This window comes from Bubalus bubalis, chromosome 12 (genome assembly GCF_019923935.1).
Source record: "Bubalus bubalis isolate 160015118507 breed Murrah chromosome 12, NDDB_SH_1, whole genome shotgun sequence".
NCBI classification, from domain to species: domain Eukaryota; kingdom Metazoa; phylum Chordata; class Mammalia; order Artiodactyla; family Bovidae; genus Bubalus; species Bubalus bubalis.
The window spans coordinates 86,008,977-86,027,446 of record NC_059168.1 but is presented as its reverse complement, the minus strand read 5'-3'; the positions used below and the strand labels follow the sequence as shown (position 1 = coordinate 86,027,446).

Here is an 18,470-nt window from a genome sequence, read left to right as displayed (position 1 = left end):
GCATTTTTTTTTTAATTAATACTTTTCAACATGCACTAGACAGTCATCCTCAGCAGTAACCCTGGCACCAGTTTTCCTTCTGCTTTGCCTCAGTATTCCCACAAAAGTAAAAAAAACAAAAACAAAAAACAACCCAACTAAGAAAATCCCAGTATTCACTACTTCTTAGTTCTCAAAAGGAGGTATTTGTGGCTCTAGGAGAAATCAGGTGTGAGGAAACAAGCAACTTTTGGTCTTAACTTTATCTTGGAGGTTTTGGAGCCTCAAGAAAAAGAAGCTGGCACAAAAGCAGGTTGTTAGACCAAGTCAATGTCATATTTAATGAGTGTTGGGAAGAAAACATTTGGATGGGGGCATGCACTCATGTATGTACATGAAACCAGCAACAGGGTATAAAGAAAATTCTTACCCAAGGTCAGAATTTTTTATTAAGCACATTTCCATTGGCTGGACAAATGACCTTATAAATCCTTATGTCAAACCATATAATGTAAAGAATCTTCATGGAGAGATTTTTTTTTTTGCCCCTTAGGATCTCTTTGCCCCCCAAAAAACTTCACATTAATTTTCCTTTTATAGTTGCATCACACCATGATTCTCCATATTCTCTAATATATATACAGCATTCAAAATTTAAACTTTTGCCATTTTTACTCAAATATTTCAATTACTCATGTGTAAACTTCAAATTATTTCACCTTAATAAAGTTTATTAAAAATATATATATATACTCTCCAATTCAGAATAATATGATAGAACCTCCCATAGTGTAACAAAATCTCTATATAAAATATTAATTCAGTCTCCTTTTAACAAGTCTAATGAATGGAAATATTTATTCTATATAAATTTTATATATTTTTCATTTTTTAATCTTACTTAAAAAAAAAAAAAAAAAGAGCTGTGCCCCCGAACCAGAACATACCTGCAAGGGAAATGGCATGCATATCTAGTTTTAGCACAGACAGCATGGAAGAGTGCAGCCTGGATAATGTAAGAACAAGATTCAGTTTCAGTACATCAGCAGCCAAAGGCCACTCTTCAATTTCCACAACAGTATCTATAATTGGGGATCTAACTCTTTAAACACTTTAACACTGACCCCAGAAGGAATCAATGAAAAATGTCTACTTCCTTCATAGAAATATTGGATGATGTATGTCAGTATCATGCCAAACTCTGTGCACATGAATATACACAGAGAGGATGACAGAAGACCACAGAATTTTTCTTTACTTGATTCTCACCACTGATGTACACTGTAGCAGTATAAAACATATACTTTTCTGGGATAATGAGAAATAAAGCAGGAATAGTCCTGCATAAACTGTATGTAACTTGAATAGCATTTAAAAAAATAAAAATTAAGTGCCTCTGAGGCCACTGCTTCCCAGCCACAATAATGAAATGCTGCCATACACAGTCATGTGTTTACGGGATCACACTTAAATACTTAAAATATATCTACAGTATGTCTTAGTTTTCTTTGTATTTGAGACAATTTTTTGAATCTTGAATGTGAAAATATAAAAAGTCACAAATGCTTTATCAGAAATAAAAACACACCTAGGGTAGCCAGCAAATTAAAGCAAAGAAAATGTTTCATAGTCACACACTAATACTGAGGTCTGTAAAAGGGGTCGGATGAGAAATAGATATACATAAAAGATATATTAGTTCCAATACTACCCATTACTGTTTCTATCACCAATACTTAAACAAAATTCTGTTATACAATCAAAATAGGCCGACAATGATAACTACTATGTGTAAAAATAGTGCACTAATTTTCTTCTGCAAAGCAAATTTGCATCCTAAGAGCTGGCAAATACTTTTTTTTTGTTTTAAATACAGGAAAGGGTGGATATCTTGAAAAAAATTAAATTAAGGCATTCAAAATGGGTAAAATTGCCTATTACGAAGCATTAAGAAACTGATATAATTAACTTCAAACTTCTTGTTACAATAACTGCTTAAACATGAACATGCAGCTTCCAGCAGGTACACACAATGAGTGATATAAACTCCAACATTATGGCTTTATACAAGTGCATAGTTACAACTGCAGTAAGTAATGATATCTGATTAATGTTTATAAAAAAATAAAGTGGGAAGTTAAAAAACCCTCTTGCAGTATTACAGTACTGTGTGTGTGTGTGTGTGTGTGTGTGTGTGTGTTCACACACACACTACAATGGTCACTTCTTAAAGACGCAGTCTCTATCACTGTAGTGGAATCCATTCCCAGATTCTTCTGGCAAATGTGCTGGTGAAATCTCTCTGTTGAAGCTGAAAAGATGATTTCTGTAACTCTTCTAAATCCTTTATGCAATGTAGTGTGAGTGATGCTAGGAGAGCTTTATGGAACAAGTCTAGAAGAGTTGCACATGATATTCTTATTCTATTAACCAATCACTGTTGGTTCAACTTGTTGCTCCAAAGGAGCCCAGAAAACCTATTCAAGATTTAGAATTTATATTGCAGGAATAGAGGGAATATATATGTGTATTAGTCTCTCAGGAAAATATAACTTTTTAATAAATTTTGGGCCATCATATTTCAGTCTTGTTTCAACTGGAAGAATATGATCACCTTGAATAATGACTGCATTCATAGAAGGCAGTTAGCTGGAAAGAAAAGGAAAATAAAGTCAGTTGATACAGTGAAATAATTTTAGAGATTGTGATCAGTTCTTTGAAAAGGCATTCCATTTATATCAAAGTCTACAGTCTTCCAGCTACTATACTTTTAACACCTAAATCATGCATATAGTATATTTACTCTTACTTTTCTTATTTCATGCAATTATATTCTTCCTCTTATTTTTTCATATTGCCCACAAACATGACACACAAGTTTTAATATGGTTAACTGGCTATTAGGGTGAGATGGTATGTCAATGAATAACTCAAGTGAACCTGTCTGATTTGAGGTTTAACCGTTAGCTTCCTCGTGTGGGTGAAAGAAGAGTGGACCGAAGGAGCAGGCTCTACTTGGCTGTTTCACCCTATGCCACATTTACAAAATCTATGCGGTGGGAACAAACACACTGTTGTAGTAAATATATGTAAAAAATACTCTGTAAATCCTGGTTATAAACAGATCCAAATAATTTGTGATTTAAGTATGTACTTTGCAACATGTTACTTAGGTTAAGATAGACATTATTTCTTTTACATTCATTCTATATAAAAGGTTTAACTCATGAGGTTCAGTTTTCATTCAAATTTGTTAGCCTCAACCAAATGACATTTTCTAAAAGCATAAGAGCTTTCACAGCATACCATTAGCATTCTTCAGCAAAAGTAACATTAAATTTTCAAAAAGTAAACATTTCATATCACACAAAAAAGCAAAATCAGAAACAGCTAGTTCACAGCATTTATCAAAGTTTTTATGGTTTCAATTCTTGCATGTTAGAAAGAGGGAAAGAGAGGGGAAGAAGAGAGGGATGGAGGGAGAAGGAATCCCATGCTATGTTCACAAACTAATACAGCTGTAAGAACTTGAAAACACTGTAAATTTTACTTCTCTGCATATGACTTATTTGGAATGAACAGCAAGTATCAGAATTAGCTCCATTTGTTATTTCTACATGTTTCATTCCTAAGATAAAAAATTACAATTCCAACTGTATTGAAAATATATAGCCAATAAGGAATCTGAACATAGCATTTTGCTTTCATACTTAACATAGAAATTTCAGTTAGAAACTTGTCTGAAGACTATTTTTCAAATATATACTATCAAAAACAACTCAATAAAATTTCAAACTGGTAAAAAAAAGAATGAAAACCCAAAGTGCAAACCACATGCACTACTTGGAAAAACTAAAACAACTCATTTCTCATTTTTTGATTTACCCCATTTAACTTCTTCAGAAATCAAAAACATCGTCATCCTCATCACCACCATCAACATCATCAAATGACCAATCCCAGTCTTTAAATGCCAAATCAAGCAATCTGCAATAGGAGGTTTGCAAGTTTATACTCTAACACTCTTTAGAAACAACAGCTTAATATCCTATGATCAAAAAATCACACGTTACGCTGTAAACATTTTAACTCTCCCTTCACTGATAACAACATGATTAAAATTGAGATGGAAGCACTCAGAGAAGTCTTTCTCTTTATATGCAAATACACATAATCATGTTGACCAGGTATACCTTCCAAACCATCACAGAACAGAGGACACAGATAATATTCAGGAGTAAGACACAATCTTCTTTCCACTGGGCCGACATAAAAATGTAGCCACCCTGACGCCCCATTTAAGAATTATGAAAGCTCAACATGCGTCAATGTTCCCTTCACAGAAGTGCCCAGATTGTCAGCTCACATTTTCCCAGAGTTGTACCATAAACCCTAGTATGAAAGACGATTAATTCTAAGAATGTAGCTTTCTCAATTCCTGCAGGGTTGTTCAATGGGTCACCAAAGGTTAAGCCTTCCATAAAACTACAGATAAGGGAAAAATCAAAGGTAGATAAGCAGCATTAGCAACTTATCTTGGCCAAATAAATTAAGACTTAGAACAGGGGTATATGCAATCTTTCCTTTCCAATTCAATGCAATCACCTAATATTGCAATCATTTTTATTTTTAAAAACATAAGTAACTTTCTCATTGTTTATAACTGTGACACCCATGAATACATTTGTGCCAAGGAACTCACCTGGTCCCCAAAACTCATCTATGGTTACTATGCAATTGGTTCTTAAACTTTAGTGTATATGATTTACCCAATGCTATGTATAATGTACATTCCCAGGCTTAATCTCAAGAGATTCTGTTATAATTAAATTGGGGGTAAGGTGGGTGGGAAGTATTTGCATTTTTTAAGATGAATTTTGAGATGAATTCTGATACAGCTGGTTGACTTTGAGAATCACTGACAGGGTAGGTTGATGGATGGTTATTACCCTAATTTAAAAGTAAACAAATCAACTCAAATTACTCTACTTCAATATGCACTAAATACAAAATATAAGTACACAAACTCAGATATAATTATTTATTCCCTTAAAACATAGCACAGCCAAGTATATACTCATTTATTTAGCCTTACATGTATAGCTATGGTTTCAACTCTACTACTTGGGAGACTGAGATCAGTTCTTCCTATGTATCCAAGTCCCTGTTTTAGCATACTTTTATGAAAAATATGCATCTCATATCCTTCCAAAACCTCTGAAGAATGTGTGAAGTGTGTGCCCAGGTCACAATCTTCAGATTTTAAAAGTCTCATCACTAGGCTATCAGTGTAATGCATGATGAGTGAAAGCAAAAGTCGTTCACTCGTGTTTGACTGTTTGCAACCTATGGACTACACAGTCCATGGAATTCTCCGGGCCAGAATATTGGAGTAGGTAGCCTTTCCCTTCTCCAGGGGATGTTCCCAACCCAGGGATCGAACCCAGGTCTCCAGCATTGCAGGCAGATTCTTTACCAGCTGAGCCACCAGGGAGGCCCAGGGAATGCATGATGAGACTTCCCTTAAAACCTCTGCCTCAATCACTCCCAGTCAGTCATCTTATTCTTGTATTTCAACTTAAAAAATCTGTCTTTAACTTGATTTCTTCTCTCCATTTTTACTGTCAGTATTTTAGTTCAGGATCTCATTAAGTCAAAACATACCAATAATCTCTTGTTGAAAGCCTCCTGTTAGAACAAAATCAAGACTCCTCTAGCATAGTGATGAACTCAGTCCTTTTCAATCTGGCCCAGAGCTTTCTGTCCAGTGTCACCTTCTTCCCCTTCCTATTCTGACCCTCTCCCCACCGTAATCCCATACAACGCTGCAAACACACATATAACCCTGACTACCAGTGCCTCTGCATATGATATTTTGCCTAAAACTTTCTTTTCCCTTACTTCTTTGCCTGGCAAATTACTAATCCTCCATCTTTCTGAGACTTTTCTTGATGGTTTAATGGCAGAATTCTCCATGATTTCCTTTGTTCTTCCAAAACTCTTATTCATACCTCCATAATAAACAACACGTTAACTGATCAATGGCTATCACTTCAGGCCTATGAAACTTATCGCCAAAGACTGCTGCAGAGGAGGTGCACTGAGTTTTGAGTTCTACTGGCAGCATATAAGTGGGTCCATTTCTTTACATCTTACCAATACTAAGTTTCTTAATCTTTATCATTTTGGCAGGTGAGAACAGTTTTACAATATAGTTTTAATTTCTTTGCTTAATAATCAGGTTGATAACTTTTTCATACTTATGGTAATACCTATATGTTCCTAATTTTTATATTGGGAAAAGTCAATCTCCTTTTTCTAAATGACTTATATAAGAAGTCCATGCATAAAGACACTAACCCATCTTTCTCATGTGTGTTGTAAAATGTGTGGCATTTTAAAAATCTACAAGTCTTTAATTTTTGGTTAGTCAATCTTTTACTTTCTTTGCTTTTATTCTTAGGAAGTTCCTTTTCAATACAAGATCAGATACATATTCCCTTATTTTCTTCTACTTCATTTATGAATTTATTTTTGATACATCAAGTTGTATATAACTTTATTATCTTTCCCAATTAGTCTACTAATGTTCTAATATTTAAAACTGGAAAAGAATAAAGATGAAATAATGATAAAATATTAGCTTCCCCTACCCTTAAGTTTTAACTGTACTGGTAATGCTTTATTTTCTAAAACAAGTATTTGTTGCATTTCTGCTTTATATTTTTCTGCATGGCTTAAAAAAAAAAATCTTTATAGAAAATTAAAGAGAAAAGCCCTCAGCAGGGACCAACATTTTGTGTCTTGCACTGGAACAAATGAGGATCTCTCCAAACTGTCTTCATCAAAAATCAGCATTTTAGTCACACATTTCTTACTTTTCTAGCATAGTATTTTAATTCAAATTAAAGAAAAATAACTTTCTTCTAGAATAGCATTCTACACATTATGTTTTATAAACTGCCAATTAATTCAAGTCTCCTTGAATCACCATGAGGCAGAGAAGTGTGAAACAGCCGAGCACGCAGGATCTGGAACCAGCTTATCTGGATCTAAATTCGTGACCCTGGTGCTCGTGAGCTGTGTGACACTGGGCACACGACATTTCGGTGTCTTAGTCTCCTCATCTGTAAAACAGAACCACTAAATCCCAGGGTGGTTATGAGGATGAATAAGTTAGTACAGTTAAAGTTCTCAGAAGAGAGCCTGGCATAATATAATATGCTCTCAGAAATGTTATTATAAATAATAATAGTAGCTAACACACATTACTTCAAGCACTTCAGAACTACAGAAAAAGGGGAGCGCTGCAAAGAGATGTAAAAGGAGACTCAGAACAAGAACATGACAGAAGCCAAAGGAAAAAAATGCAATGATGCAGTTGTTAACAAAAGTAAACTTAAATAAAAAAAAGAAGACTAGATGAATATTTATGGGTGCTATGTTTTAGTGTGTTTAGGAATGTACATATGTGATGATGTCTAATGAAGCCAAACGTTTGTTTTAAGAAAGATATCATGTGAATTAATTGGTTCAACTAAAGCTAGACTCCAGGAGTTGGTGATGGACAGGGAGGTCTGGTGTGCTGCAGTTCATGGGGTCGCAAAGAGTCGGACGTGGCTGAGCGACTGAACTGAACTGAAAGCTATACTGCTAATATTAAATGAGCACAAATGAAGAGCTACATATTAAATCACTGTTAATACAAACCAGATATTCTGTTCCTACATTTTCTTGGATAGTGCTTTAAAGCTCTTCCCATTTGTCTGCAGGAATACGTTATAAATTAACAGGTATTAAAGATCATCTGGTCCAAGGCTTGACTCCCCTCTCGAGCCATGCTACTCGACATCACACTGCATACACAGGACAGACGGAAGAGCACTGTTCCCTCCCAGCGCTGCCAGCCAGTCATCTAAACCAGGCGCACACCTGTGGTGACAGGGCACTCACCATGCTAGAGCAAGCCCATTCTTTCAATTGTGCACATCTGATTGTTTGATAGCTTTCCCTGCTAATTTAGAATATGCCTCTCTGCTTGGTTCTTTCAAGGAAAAATCCTTTAAGTCTTTACTGTTATTTACGATCTCCCATCCTTTCAGATCACCTCCTCAGAAGACTTACAGTTCATCCACTTGCTACATGTGTAACACCATCAAATGGGCCACTACTCCCTCAGTAATTCCCTTCTGTATACCCTCCAATTTGTGTATGCCACTCCTAAAATGTGACACCCAAAATAGAATGCAAAATGCAGGGTTATTCACATAAGGACAGACACAGATACAATTTTATGAGTTAATGAAGCAATGGAGGCAAAGGTGTTACAAGCAATGGAAATAATGTTGCAGAGGCATAATAAAATGCAAAATTATAAATTTGCCCATCTTTACATTTAAAATTTCAAAGAGCATATTAGATTTTAAAATGTCAAAAAAAAAAAAAAATCCCTATATATTTTACAGCCAGTTTTGGTATTAGTTTTATCTACATGCATAGTTGTGAAAAAAGAAATCCCTATTACTTACTGTTGCTATGCAAAATGTATTTTAAAAAAATCAATGAAGAATGATTCGAAGGGCAGGGCCAGAACTAAAAAAAAGTAACAAAAATTTAAGTAAATGTGCTTTCAAATGAACTGTAATGCTGAAGTGAGGGAGGCAAGAAAATTATCAGTCGGTAAACATGAAAATTTATGTAACTGAAACATGTTTCACTCAGTCTGAAAACTGCTTCATAAACTATGTTACATATGTAGTGAAATCATTAACTTCTAAAATAGCACAAAAGAATAAAATATACTAAAAAAACTTGAGTTCTTATAGTCCTGAATCTAACCAAATTATCTGCCTTCCTAGAGTCTGGGGGGAAAAAAAAAAAAAAGCACCTATTCTACTCCACGAGTATTTTGAAGATCAAATGATAGAATACATAGGAAGTTAAAAGAGAGAACAGGATATGGAAGCATGTTGGAAGCATAAAGCACTATATATTGTAAGATATTAAAATAGCTTGGTATTTATGCATTAATGGTTCTACAATATTAATAATAGAAATTTAATTTTTAGATGTTTTACACTAGGTACATGGAATGATCTTCAGTGTCTCTGAATTCTTTGAGTTTATTCAGGTCAATTACTATCATATAATCACTAAATCTACAATATTTAGCTTTACCATACCATATCTCTTTTCTCACATACAAATACCTGTGAAAAGAAGAGAAGCAAAAAGCAAAGGAGAAAAGGAAAGATATACCCATTTGAATGCAGAGTTCCAAAGAATAGCAAGGAGAGATAAGAAAGCCTTCCTCAGTGATAAATACAAAGAAAGAGAGGAAAATAGAAAAGGAAAGACTAGAGATCTCGTCAAGAAAATTAGAGATACCAAGGGAACATTTCATGCAAAGATGGGCACAATAAAGGACAGAAATGGTAGGGACCTAATAGAAGCAAAAGATATTAAGAAGAGGTGGCACGAATACTCAGAAGAACTATACAAAAAAGTTCTTCAAGACCCAGATAATCATGATGGTATGATCACTAAACTAGAGCCAGACATCCTGGAATGTGAAGTCAAGTGGGCCTTAGGAAGTATCACTACAAACAAAGCTAGTGGAGGTGATAGAATTCCAGTTGAGCTATTTCAAATCCCAAAAGATGATGCTGTGAAAGTGCTGCACTCAATATGCCAGGAAATTTGGAAAACTCAGCAGTGGCCACAGGACTGGAAAAGGTCAGTTTTCATTCGAAGCTCAAAGAAAGGCAATGCCAAAGAATGCTCAAACTACCGCACAATTGCACTCATCTCACATGCTAGTATAGTAATGCTCAAAATTCTCCAAGCCAGGCTTCAGCAGTACGTGAACCGTGAACTTCCAGATGTTCAAGCTGGTTTTAGAAAAGTCAGAACCAGAGATCAAACTGCCAACGTCCACTGGATCATCGAAAAAGCAAGAGAGTTCCAGAAAAAAACATCTATTTCTGCTTTATTGACTATGCCAAAGCCTTTGACTGTGTGGATCACAATAAACTGTGGAAAATTCGGAAAGAGATGGGAATACCAGACCACCTGACCTGCCTCTTGAGAAACCTGTATGCAGGTCAGGAAGCAAAAGTTAGAACGGACATGGAACAACAGACTGGTTCCAAATAGGCAAAGGGGTACGTCAAGGCTGTATATTGTCACCCTGCTTATTTAACTTATATACAGAGTACATCATGAGAAATACTGGGCTGCAAGAAGCACAAGCTGGAATCAAGACTGCTGGGAGAAAAATCAATAACCTCAGATATGCAGATGACACCACCCTTATGGCAAAAAGTGAAGAAGAATTAAAGAGCCTCTTGATGAAAGTGAAAGAGAGTGAAAAGCTGGCTTAAAGCTCAACATTCAGAAAACGAAGATCATGGCATCTGGTCCCATCACTTCATGGGATATAGATGGGGCAACAGTGGAAACAGTGTTAGACTTTATTTGTGAGGGCTCCAAAATCACTGCAGATGGTGACTGCAGCCATAAAATTATAGGACGCTTACTCCTTGTAAGGAAAGTTATGACCAACCTAGATAGCATATTCAAAAGCAGAGACATCACTTTGCCAACAAAGGTCCGTCTAGTCAAGGCTATCGTTTTTCCAGTGGTCATGTATGGATGTGAGAGTTGGACTATAAGAAAAGCTGAGCGCAGAAGAATTGATGCTTTTGAACTGTGGTGTTGGAGAAGACTCTTGAGAGTCCCCTGGACTGCCAGGAGATCCAAACAGTCCCTCCTAAAGGAAATCAGTCTGGGTGTTCACTGGAAGGACTGATGTTGAAGCTGAAACTCCAATATTTTGGCCATCTGATACGAAGAGCTGACTCATCTGAAAAGACTCTGATGCTGGGAGGGATTGGGGGCAGGAGGAGAAGGGGACGACAGAGGATGAGATGGTTAGATGGCATCATTGACTCAATGGACATGAGTTTGGGTAAACTCTGGGAGTTGGTGATGGACAGAGAGGGCTGGTGTGCTGCAGTTCATGGGGTCGCAAAGGGATGGACGCGACTGAGCGACTGAACTGACTGACTGATACCTCACACAAAAATTCAACTTTTTCACTGAAATGAAACACCAATATACCTTTTCCATTCTAAATTATTTCCTTGTGATATTAGCTTCAAGAAAAGTTTCATGTATGACGTTTGGCTAGAATGAAAATATTTCTGATATTACAGCCAATGCACATCACTATTCAAATATAGAAGGTTCTGTGTTTAAAAGGAAACTGGAATCAGATACATGATGTAAGTGTGTACTTTATCCTTTAGCTAACCAAATCGTCATGTTCATTTCAATGAAGAGCAGTATTTATTTATAAATACTGTATTAGCTAGTAATCAAGAAATGATTATTTTGTGTCAAAAATTACTATAATGTAGTGAAATTACTACAATGTAGCTAATGAAAATGGCTCCATCAAAACGCTTTTGTGCAATAATCATCTCTAACCTTACTCCATATTCCCAACTTCACCCCAACTACAAGAAATGCCCACTATATTCATTAGTTACTATTTGCATTTTAAAAGCTGATCTATATTACTTGTTTTATCTGAATACCTGAATTAAGAGTTAAGATTTCAGTCCTACCCCCTAAGTCATCTAATATAAAGGAGGTTAAAGAGGTCTGCAATAATAAAAACAAAATGTGTACACACGACACTTAAAGGTCTAGGTGTGCATCTTGTCTGGTAAAGCAATAGATTAAGCCAGTGTGTTCATAAAATCATAAAATATTATGACTATATACATACACATGACAAAATTGAGCCTTTTATATATTTTTGGTTGAATGTAATATATGTTTGTGATTTAGTAAGTAAATTTATTACATCCAGCTGAACCAATGAATGAAATAGTTTTGAAATAGTTTGAATAGCAATGAAATAGTTTCAAACTTTTGGTATTCCACACATCGTGAAAATACCAAGCAAAGAAAAACTGTAATTAGTAAAGTTTGTCATTTGAGCACAAATAGTAAAATATTTTTTAACGCTTTAATTTTTGCCACATTTTAACTTATTACCTTGGTTTGTTTGGAGCAAGTTGTCGACTTGGCCGTCGAATAGACTGGTTTTGTTGTATTTTCATTGACGTTCTAGGAGACGACCGTGCAAAAGGGTCTGGAGCTGGAGGCTTTTTAGGTATTTTTTTCACTAACCGGCTAACCCACTTTTGCTGCTCTTCTGTAGAATTTGCTAATAACAATAGATTCTTTGCCGATGAAATATCATAATACACTACAAAGAAATATATGAGAAAATTTAATGTTTCAAATGATCTGAATATAAGTAATATTAATTGAGCAAGTGATTTATTATTTACCTTTGCAAGGTGCTATAATTTCCTCCTTTTTGTCCATGTGATCTTTATGACATTTAATATGACAGCGACGGCACTCTAAAGCAGGAGGGGGTTTAAACATGTGCCACAATGGCTTCATACACGCCTCACAGTTGGTTGGGAAATGATACAGAGTAGGAATAAATTCATGTCCCTTGTGGCAAATATAATTTGATTTTTCTCCCACTGGCTCCACTGGAAATTCTTGTTCCTTCTTACTTTCTCCTTCGTTGGCATACAGAATCTACAAACACCATAAAGAAAAGTGAGTATCTTCAAACATTAGCTATTTTAATGTAGTAATAATTCTTATAGTATAAATAAAATTAGTCTAAACTATTCAATGAGACAAAAATGCATTAGTTGTTCAAATGGTGGTAGGTTGTAATTAAGAGATCAGATGAGTAAAGTCACTAGCCAGTCACTGTGGTTCACATCTCGAAAGAATCAATCCTGTTCAAATGATGCCTCCTTATTTTCTCCATGTTATCTTCCTATGTTTCAGCACATTTTTCACAATAGGCTAGCCAAAGATAAATCTTCACTTGATTAGTGTTAGAAAGCTTTTCTTGGGAGGGAATTTTCAAAACAATCACCTGAAGAGATGAACTGTGGCTCTATAATTCTCAAAAACAGACAACTCAGTGATAACTGCAAATACAGTTTTAATTGAAAAGATTTGTATTTGGAGAATTGAGGAAAAAAGGAAAAGAGGAAAGGATGTATAAGATATTCCAAACAAACTTGCTAAGTACCCAGAAAAGAAGCTGCCAGCTTCCCTACAGTACACCAAGCACTACAGCTTTTACCAGAAGGGATTCATGGTTGGTGTGACTATTTAAAAATGGAAGAAATAAAGGGAAGAATTTGGCTTCACCTTAAATTGGAAGTAAAAGGGTTCTTGGGTGCATAATTTAAGTTCACAAGCAACTTTTTTAACTTTCTAGAGCACTGAGCATAAAACCAAAACAGAACATTCATGCTCAAAAAATGTTGTAACCCACAGGGATCCCAAAGTCAGTACCCTGTGACGACTGAGAGGGGTGGGATGGGGAGCAAGGTTCAAGAGGGAGGGGACGTATGTATACCTATGGCTGATTAATGTTGATTATGGCAGAAATCATCACAATACTGTAAATAATTATCCTCCAATTAAAAATAAAAATTTTAAAACAAAGTCATAACCTTGAACAAAAGGATATCAAAGGCTAGAAACATGATATAAATACACTACAGACTACAGACTTCAACAAGTAAGATGGAGAGAAGAATTTAAGATGTATCCAACAGGATAAGCATGAAAGTCACAAATGAACAAACCACCTTTAAATGGAACAAAAAGTGAAGAAAGATAATCTGAAAAAGCCCCAAGAATAAAGAAATTCGTTATGTCATGTCATGCTGAGAATGTATAAAGGTGAAAAGAACAAAACAAAATAAATCACAAAATAAAACCGTTTACCTGGAATATCCTTGGAATTTCTTTAGCATCTGCTCTATATACATCTGTCTGTGTAACTGGTCGGACATGAAATAACTTGCTATAAAAGATTTTTAATAAAAGAGTAAAGTATTACCAAAGGATCAGATTATATCAGTTTTCTTATACTCATGTCAGAAATTAAAACTGACTACTCTGACTCTGGGAAATGGCAAAGGACAGGGAAGCCTGGTGTGCTGCAGCTCATGGGGTTGCAAAGAGTTGGACACGACTGAGCAACTGAACAACTCTGACTCTTATTAGAATGTTAGAGCTCTATAAATTCAATCACTCCTTGAGATTTTGAGAAATTTTCAATAAGTCAGAAATTTTCTAATTAGTTTCAGAAAACAACATATTGAAGACTCATGAAATAGAGACATTTTAGCCAACTCTATATGTCAAACTTTCATCTGTATGAAACAAATGTAAGAAAATCTAATAAGAGTATAGTAGCATTTATACTACATGAGTATATACATTACTATATAAATTACACTAACTTGACAAAAGGTCACACTACTCTCTTAAACTTTAAAAGATAAAGTTACAAAATATTCTCATGGTTGGATGGCATCACCGACTCAACAGACATGAGCGTAAGCCAACTCCGGGAGATGGTAAAGGACAGGGAAGCCTAGTGCGCTGCAGTCCATGGGGGTCGCAAAGAGTCAGACACGACTTAGCGACTGAACAACAATAACAAATATTCTAATGAAAATACTTACTCTATATCTAAAACCATGTAAGGATTAGATTGTTCTTTATCTTGTTCACTGTCATAGAAAAGGATCTTCTTACTGCTTACAATCACATACTGTTAAAAAGGAGGAAAGTAATTAAACAATGATTAAAGTTAATATATATCTTGTTTTTCTTCGAAAATAAATTCTATATTAGCAATAAAAATCATATAAAATATATGTTAAATACCTAAAAAGCTATCTTAATGTATCCTTTAAAAAAGTCTTCCTTAAAGTAAGAACAGATCTGTTTGTATACATTTTAAGTAAGCAAAATGCGGGGGAGGGGGAGGGGGTACAAATTCAACTAATTTTTGGACTGATTTAGCTCTAAGATCTAAAGGCGTAAGCAACTTTATTGCTATGGTTTGAATGGTTATATTCTCCCAAAGTCATATGTTAATGAATTTATATCATAACCTAATGTGATGATATTAGGAAGTGGGGTCTTGGGAAGGTGATTAGGTCATGACATTAGAGACCTCATGAAGGGGATTAGTGCCCTTATAAAGGGGATTCCAGAGAAATTCCTACCCCTTACACCATGAGGATAGAGCAAGAAGTCTGCAACCTGGAAAAAGACCTTTACCAGAACCCAATCATGCTGGCTGATTCCTTATCTTGGACTTCCAGCCTCCAGAACCATGAGAAATAAATCTCTGTTGTTCATAAGCTACTCTGTCTGTGGTATTTTGTTACAGCAGCCATAAAGCTAAGACACTTCTTGAATATGAACATAATATCAATAATCATAGTAACAGAGGAAAAGAAATATCTGGGACTTTCTGTCATATCTAGAGTTGTCTTCCTGGAAACAGCAAAGGCACCAAAGTCAATACAGCCTTCTATTTTCCTAACACCAAAATCTGTTTCATTATTAACAACATGTTCACGATGAAAAGTTTCTTTTTTTTAAACAAAGATATATAAAATTAATTATTCCAAATCACAAAGTACAAACAAGTTTTTTGTGTCTAAAAGTTGTGGTTATCTATATCTTACAACGACAAAAGTGAAATGGCTATAGCTAAACCAAAAGTAAAACAGAAGACCTTGATTCAAAAGTATTCAAGGTATTGACTCAAAATCAAGTATTGATTTAAAAGTATCAATTACCTTTTTAACCCATCCAAATTTCTTAGTGTTGTTTCGCACAGGCAATGAAAGCCATCCTTCTAGTCTTGATTCTATAAGCACAACATATGAGTATAAGTACAATAAATCTCTTAAGAAAATGAGGAACTTAAAAAATTTTAATATAAAAGTCACAAGCAAATATGCCCTTAAGAATTTATACATCATCTAACATATAATAATAATGTAGGATCAGTATAAGCAAGTTATACAATGCAAAACGAAATCCAGGTTATATTACATTGGAAATATATATCCTATAGTTTATAATGTCAAATGCCCCATTAATTAAATTCATGCATTTGCAAAGTTCCGCAGAAAAGTTGCAAAAATGAAAAGCAGCTGTCTATTCTCCTTGGTACACTTGTATCAGAATCCTCTATCTTTCCTTTGGAAGAAGGCCTAACTACAGATATAGTATACAACTTTGAAGACAAAATATTTTCTGTGAGTAATTAAATGTTCAGAGAAAATGGACTGTTAGAATGGTTTGAAATAAAATGAAGTAAAACTGTGTAAATTATAGATCAAACCTAGCTAATAAGTAGCAGTAAGCCAAAAGATTCCTAAATTCTAAAATAGTAAAATCAGTAAAATTCTAGTTCAGCCAAGAAAACTCTGCATCCTTAGAATCTGTTCTAATGGTATCTGATCAGTTTATTTTAGTGAAATAATTACATGAAGTAAGCTTTTTTGGAGGTTATGCTAATAATAAAAGTAGCTATCACCTACTTTGTGTCTGAACTGTGCTAGACACCTTACATAAATTTTCTTCAACTCTCAGAACAATCCCACAGAAGGTCACACAGGGACACATCTCTGATCCAGTGCTTATACTCGCTCCCTCTCTCTCTCACATTAATAACCTTCCAGACCCCACGAACAGAAATGATGTCATTAAAAATAGCTATATACTCGAATGTCTGGACATGGCCCTACGCCAATTTAAGGGATTAATCAGATGATCTCTAACAAGATGGGTAAGACTAAAGTAATTTTATTGCTAAGATCTGAAACAACTTCAATATAATCACTTATAATTTATACTGATATATACCTGGAAAGTGTGATGACAATGTAAATAAATATAGCAAATTTACTTTGAATTCAACTAATAGATTAAATTTTATTTTACATCCAACTGTTTACGCACTAATTTCCTGTGGGGTTTAAACATTTTTTGTACTTATACTAACTTTGTATTAAACATAACAATTTGGGGGGTTTTCCAACTGGTTTCTTCATTTAAAGTATAATTCCTTTCAGGACAAGGATCAGGTCAAATTGACATACTTTTTTTAAGGCCACGTAAAATGTTGGCTGGTCTTCCTGGTGGCTCAGAAGGTAAAGAATCTCCCTGCAATGCAGGAGAGATTTGATCGCTCGGTGGGGAAGATCCCTTGGAGAAGGGAAGGGCAACTCACTCCAGTATTCTTGCCTGGGGAATCCCATGAACAGAGCCTGGAGGGCTACAGTACATGGGGTCAAAAAGCATCTGATACAACTGAGCGATTAACATTTATCACTTTCACAGTGTGGACTAAGTAAGCACTCAAGGGAAACCTAGATATACCCTCTAAAACGGTCTACACATGCTTTTTCTGTACCATTATTCTTGATACGAAACTTCAGAAAGAATTTCTTCTTGGTTAAAAATGGAAGAAACAGACAGTGAAACCATATGTTCTTAAACGATATAAAGCACTACTCCATTTCTTATAAGCTGACAAAGTAAATTCTATCAATTGTATCAGCAATGCGATGTGAAATTCCTTAAAAAACAAAATCTTCATTCATGCAGCAGTTTCTTTTTAACTTAGACTTGTTAATGGAGCAATTTGTTAGAGTTAGTGAATATTAGTTATTATTACAAAAATTTTCAAAAGGACTAAAATTATGGGTAGTGGGAAAAAAACCCCAGAGATCAAAGATTTTCAGGATGTCACCTGTACCATTAGGTTCCGATGAAATAGGTAAGTAAGGAACAGATTCTTCTTCTGAGTCAGAATCAGAGTCAAGAAGCATATGAGAACTGGAAGGCTTAGTGGCAATATTGAGAGAAGTGGAGGAACGTTGGTAGGTGAATGACATGGATTCCATAGTGTGTGACTGAGTGATATGAACTAAACACCCAACATAAAAGGAAGTAAGAATGCAGAAAGAAGAAAAAATAAAAATGAAAGCTTAAAAGGAGAGCTATGAATAATATACAGAGTTAATTTAAATAACTAAATATGTGAAATTTACACTTGCATTTTTTAATAAAAAGTTTTGTGGAAAATCAATAAATAAAATAATTTAAACTGCTGAACCCCTACTCTAAGGAGTAGGTATTCCCTTAAAGAAATAACAAATATTTTTCCTCAAGAGCAAAGTCAGTTACAGGACTTAAAACCATCAGCTGATTTATATTTAAACAAAAGTAAAAGTAAGGGCTGAACGAATCTATACCTGGAAACCCATCATCAGCTTCAGTATCCCCTGGTCCACTGCCTATACTGGAACTATCCAAACCAATGTGCAAGGCCTGGAGCTGGGAGCGCAGCTGCTCAATGTCACTGTCCTTACTGTCCAGTGTCATCTGTAGTTCAATTCGAATCTGACTCTCTTCAGCTATTTGCTACAAGAAATTGAATTACATTAAATTAACTGAATGTCATATATCTTATAATTTTGCTTCCTAGTTCAGTAATATGGCAGTCTCTCCTTATCCAAGGTTTCACTTTCTGTGTTTTCAATTATCCAAGGTCA

At 35.0% G+C, this 18,470-nt stretch overlaps 1 protein-coding gene across 7 annotated transcripts in view; it reads right to left on the bottom strand.

The window, feature by feature from the left end:
• Positions 1–293: 293 nt before the first annotated feature.
• The window catches only part of ROCK2 (Rho associated coiled-coil containing protein kinase 2), a 132,937-nt gene continuing 114,760 nt past the window's right edge, over positions 294–18,470 (bottom strand). For 2 of the 7 annotated variants that reach the window (XM_044926246.2, XM_006073747.4), the window contains 9 exons: positions 18,171–18,339; positions 17,666–17,842; positions 15,702–15,772; positions 14,571–14,659; positions 13,825–13,903; positions 12,345–12,606; positions 12,046–12,259; positions 3,865–3,966; positions 294–2,628 (listed from right to left, as the gene is read on the bottom strand). In XM_044926246.2, coding sequence (XP_044782181.1) covers positions 3,879–3,966; positions 12,046–12,259; positions 12,345–12,606; positions 13,825–13,903; positions 14,571–14,659; positions 15,702–15,772; positions 17,666–17,842; positions 18,171–18,339 — 1,149 coding nt within the window. In that variant the 3' untranslated portion in view covers positions 294–2,628; positions 3,865–3,878. Of the gene's footprint in view, positions 2,629–3,864; positions 3,967–8,507; positions 8,572–12,045; positions 12,260–12,344; positions 12,607–13,824; positions 13,904–14,570; positions 14,660–15,701; positions 15,773–17,665; positions 17,843–18,170; positions 18,340–18,470 lie in introns of all 7 variants that reach the window. The other 5 variants (XR_006543581.2, XM_006073749.4, XM_006073748.4 and 2 more) reach the window with 5 other exon arrangements.